The 5403-nt window shown below is 46.9% G+C and overlaps 1 protein-coding gene across 1 annotated transcript; it reads left to right on the top strand.

The window, feature by feature from the left end:
- Positions 1-2010: 2010 nt before the first annotated feature.
- On the top strand, positions 2011-2412 carry LOC138897987 (uncharacterized). The gene has a single exon (XM_070184016.1). It carries the CDS (start codon positions 2011-2013, stop codon positions 2410-2412), a length of 402 nt encoding a protein of 133 aa, XP_070040117.1.
- Positions 2413-5403: the final 2991 nt, after the last annotated feature.

The raw sequence follows: 5403 nt of genomic DNA, 5'->3' as shown, positions 1-5403 counted from the left end.
AGTGCGCATTCAGTGTAGCCTCAAGAAACTTATTGGGTTTCTTAGTGTCGCAGCGGGGTATTGAGGTCAATATCGACCAAATCAAGGCCATCGAGGGTATACCAGAGCACTTGACCACCAAAAAACAAGTCCAAAAGCTAACTGGCCGTATCGCCACCCTGTCAAGGTTCATCTCGCGGTCCTTCGATAGGTGCCATAAATTCTTCGGCATACTTAAAAAGGAAAACTCCCTCCAATGGACCCCTGAATGCATCCAAGCATTGAAGGATTTGAAGGTATACCTATCCTCACCACCGTTGCTCTCAAAACCGGAACCGGGATAACCTCTCCTCGTCTATCTCGCCATATCCGAAGTAGCTGTGAGCGTAGTCCTAGTATAAGAAAATAAAGGTACACAATCTCTCATCTATTACATTATCAAGACACTAGTCGACGCCGAGACGAGGTACCCTCACCTTGTAAAACTGGCTATGGCCTTAGTAGTAGCTTCAGGGAAGCTTAGACCGTATTTCCAATGCCATCCCATCTCGGTCATCACGACTTTCCCCTTAAGAAGCATTTTACACAAATCCGAACTTTTGGGTAGATTGGCCAAATGGGCCATCGAACTAAGCGAGCACGATATCACAGATCGACCGCGAACAGCGATAAAGTTTCAGGTCCTCGCCGACTTCAATGCGCACATACTGCCCGAAGTAAAAAAGGAAGCCCTCCACACTTCTCAAACACACGATCTCTATTTCATATACACTGACGGCACATCTAATGCGTCGGGGTCCGAGCTGGGACTCGTACTTGAAGTCCCAACGGGCAAAGTGATTTGCCAGTCCATAAGATGCCCGAACATGACTAACAACGAGGCCGAGTATGAGGCCGTAATTGCAGGACTAAGACTAGCACTCAAATATGAGGTAAAGCCAATAAGATTGTGCTGCGATTCTCAGCTCGTGGTCAACCAAGCCACATGGACTTTCCAAATCAAGAAGCAGAGGTTACAAAAATACCAGACCGAAATCTGTAAACTACTACCCAAGTTCGACGAATGTGAGCTCGACTAGATTCCCCGAGCATAGAATTTCGAGGTAGACGACCTCGCCAAATTGGCAGCAGCCACCAAAAACATCATGACCGGGGACCAAAATGTGGTCCACCTCCTCAATTCGTCGATAGACCAAATCGAGGTAAGAACCATAAACCTAACTTGGGATTGGCGCAACTATATTGCTATATATTTACTGGACGGTATACTCCCCTATGATAAAAAGAGGCAAAGAAACTGCAGACGCAAGCAGCCAGGCATAGCATCGTTCACAACGACCTGTACAAAAGGACATATGGCGCCCCCCTAGCGAAATTCTTGGGCCCAAATCAGACGCGGTGCGTCCTTGAAGAAGTGCGTGAAGGCCACTACGGAGCTCACTCCGGCAATAGAGTGTTGGTCAGGTGCCTCATATGAGCAGGATACTATTGTCCCTCCATGAAAAAAGAAGCAGCAGATTTCGTGAAAAAATGCGAGCAATGCCAGAAGTACGCCCCAATGATCCACCAAGCAGGCGAACAACTACACTCAGTGACTTCCCCTTGACCGCTCATCAAATGGGGAATAGATATTGTGGGCCCCCTCCTGGCCGGACGAGGTAATGTACGATTTCTCTTGGTTTTGAAATGAATATTTCTCTAAATGGGTGAAAGCATGAGCATTCTCCCATATACGCGAACAAGAAGTAATCGCCTTCATATGGAAAAACATCATATGCCGTTTCGGTCTCCCCAAAGAAATCAGCTGTGACAATGGACCTCAATTTGCAGGAAAGAAGGTCACCGAATTTCTTGAAAAAATGGCACATCAAAAGAATACTGTCAACGCCTTAGCACCCCGTAGGTAACGGGCAAGGGGAATCCTCCAACAAGTCAATACTAAACATCATGAAAAAGAAACTCGAACACGCCAAGGGACTGTGGCCGGAGGTATTACCAGAAGTACTCTGGGCCTACCGATCAACGCCAAAAATGAGCACCGGAGAAACGCCATACTCGTTAGTCTGTGGAACTAATGCAGTAATACTAGTCGAAGTCATGGATCCCAGTCTAAGGTACTTCCGCGAGAGTGGATCCCAGAACGATGACAGTAGAAGACAAGATCTCGACGAGGTCGAGACACGAAGAGATATGGCTTACGTAAGAATTGTCGCCCAAAAGCAACAAGCAGAACGCTACTATAACAAGAGAGCAAAGATCATGCCACTTAAAGTCGGGGACTATGTGCTTAAAGCCAAAACACAAGCAAGCAAAGACCCGCGAGAAGGCAAACTGGGAACAAACTGGGACGGCCCCTACAAAATCATGGCAGCAACAAGCAAAAGGTCATTCACACTAGAAACAATGGAAGGAAAGCGACTACCAAACAACTAAAATGTTATGCACCTCAAGTACTTCAACTTTTAAAAGGACGAGGTCCCCAAAGTCGCACTCTTTCTCCCTCGCTCGAGTTTTGTCCCAATTGGGTTTTCTCGAGAAGGTTTTTAACGAGGCGATGACGGGGATACTTCAGAATTGAAGTGCACAGATGGAAAGCACTGCACGATCAGTTCTTTGCTCAATCTCTCACTATCTTTCCACCTCGACCAATGAAGGGACTATATAGACCGGGACTGGGACTGAACCACCAGCCAGATCCCGGAAAATATGTAGATCTCTCCAAAAGTATGAATAAAACACAAGTACATGAAAGTTTCTCTACTCTCCAATTAAAGGTTGTATTCGACATCGTTCGAATTCACACATATTCAGCTCACGGCCCCAATTAATTAAAGGTTACATTCGACCTCGTTCGAATTAACATGTATTCAGCCCACGACCTTAATTAATTAAAGGTTACATTCGACCTTGTTCGAATTAACACCTATTCGCCCACAGCCTCAGTTAAATAAAGGTTACATTCGACCTCGTTCAAATTAATACCTATTTGGCCACAGCCTCAGTTAATTAAAGGTTACATTTGACCTCGTTCGAATTAACACCTATTCGGCCCACGACCCCAATTAATTAAAGGTTACATTCGACTTCGTTCGAATTAACACCTATTCGGCCCATGACCTCAATTAATTAAAGATTACATTCGACCTCATTCGAATTAACGCTTATTCGGCCCACAACCTCAATTAATTAAAGGTTACATTCAACCTCGTTCAAATTAACACCTATTCGGCCAACGACCCCAATTAATTAAAGGTTATATTCGACCTCGTTCGAATTAACACCTATTCGGCTAGGGCCTCAATTAATCAAAGGTTACACGTGACCTCATTCGAACTAACACATGTCCGTCCCACTGCCTCAATTAATTAAAGGTTATGTTTGACCTCTTTTCGAATTACTACCTACTCGGCCCACCGCCTTAACCAAATGAAGGCTACCTGCAACACCGTTCAACCCACTCAAGTCTGTTATGACGAAAGAAATCAAGAAATAAAATCAGAAAAAATGCACAAATTTGAACAAAACAAAGAAGTCAGGTACGAATAACAAAACTAACATTTTCATAAGAACATTTTTTACAAAGGCTGCACGCATACAAAAAGTTCACATGCCCGCGGCTAAAACAAAAAAAAAGAACTAATCACCACCTGGTTCAGCAGCGTCACCCGCTTGATCATTAAGACCGTCTTCACCCACCTCATCACCAACGGGATATTCATCCTCGTATCAGGGATCATGTTCAATCCGGTCCACGCTCGCACCCTCCTCGTCATTGCCAGCTTCCGGTGTAGCTGGGCCATAACCACAAGCAAACCGAGCTTTACGTGCCTTAGCACGTGCATTCTCAAAGTTGGCTTCTGAAACAACCCCCGCCCTGTCAGATCCCTGAATATATCCAGTTGGGCCTCGACGTGAATCCATTCCTCGTACAGATCCTGAGGAACATGAGGAAAAGCATAAGTGCGGGATGAGGATGACTGATCCAACAACTGTGCCTTTTCGGCCTCGAGGGCAACAACTCCATCACCAAGGCACGCAGCCTCTTCTTCTAACTCCCATATCCGCTCATCAAACCCCTCCTTTCTGAGCCTAGCCGTCTCCAAAGCGCAATCCCGCTTACAATGGAGAATGCGGATAATGTCCTCTAAAGCTTATGCTTTCCTCGCAGCTGATAACTGGGCCGACTCCGCCTTCTCCAAACCCACCGCCTTCTCAGCGACCTCGCCACTCAAAGCAACTACTCGAAGTTGACACTCCTCAAGCCCGGCACACAACGAGACCACTTGGGCCTGAAAGTCGGCGCATTGGGCCTCGACCCCCTGCTCACCTCGAGCTTCTCTTCTTTGTCCTTCAACGCCCCCTCGCGTTCGCTATATTTTTTGATGACCTTCACCAATTCGCCATCCTTGTCCTTTAGCTCGTTTCGGAGAGCCCAAAAGTTGCTACTCCCACCAAGCCGCCTGCAAAGCTCACGATGCTTATCATGATACTCGCGATACTTCCGCTCCATCTTTTGGGAAATAGCCTTACGCCTCTCCTCTCAGCGGGAGCTTTCGATCTCCAAGATCACTGTCTGAAAAGAAAGCTAGAGCGAGTAAGAACAAAATCATATTCGACATGAAAAACGAACATAAAAATAAAATACCAAACTTACCCTAAGAGCAAGGGCGGCTATGCTCTTCGACAAAGTGGAGTCCTTCAGTTTCTCGAGTGTCTTACCCTCCACATCAGAACAGAGGGGACCAAGAGAAGGGACCACGTCCTTCGTATTAACTAGAAGATAAAAGTCTAGAGGGATCGCAATGGTCCGCGTGGTCCCCTCCAATCTCACCTCGAGTCGGGTGAGTCCTTCTCCCATCGTCCTAACCTCTTCGGCATCCATATCGGAGCCCGTCTCGTAACCCTATTCGGCTACATTTTTGCCCTTCATGTCAACCTTATAGGAAGGATCCTCGGCTGGTAACGAGGTCAATGGCTCACCTCCTTGTAAGGCATCAGGGACTCTCGTCAACGGCCCTTCAAAATTCGTTTCGGCCCCAGGGAGCAACGTACATCCCTTGACCTCTGACGATGACGAAATCATGGGAAATAGCTCGGCATCATCTCTGAGGTCTATAGTTGCCGTTTCTCTGACGACGAAATCCTCCATCGCCAAACTCCCCTCACGAACAACTCCCTCGGCGATATCTACAGATCGCCTCTTGCGGGGGAGCAGATTATCATCATTTGGCGATGACCCTTCCTCATTGTTCTCGTCAATTAAATGATGCAGAGGGGAAGTTGAAAGTCCCACTGCATGAGTAGTCGACGACCGAGCAGGCCTCACCACAGCGGATGGAACATAAACGGTATTCCTCTTGCGGAATGCTGGAGCAGGAGCCTTCGGCCTCCGCGAAGACCCTCAGGCTGCAAAAGAGATTAGAA

This window comes from Nicotiana tomentosiformis, chromosome 8, assembly GCF_000390325.3.
Source record: "Nicotiana tomentosiformis chromosome 8, ASM39032v3, whole genome shotgun sequence".
NCBI lineage: Eukaryota > Viridiplantae > Streptophyta > Magnoliopsida > Solanales > Solanaceae > Nicotiana > Nicotiana tomentosiformis.
The sequence above is the reverse complement of the archived record's forward strand: the minus strand, read 5'-3'. Positions and strand labels throughout refer to the sequence as shown.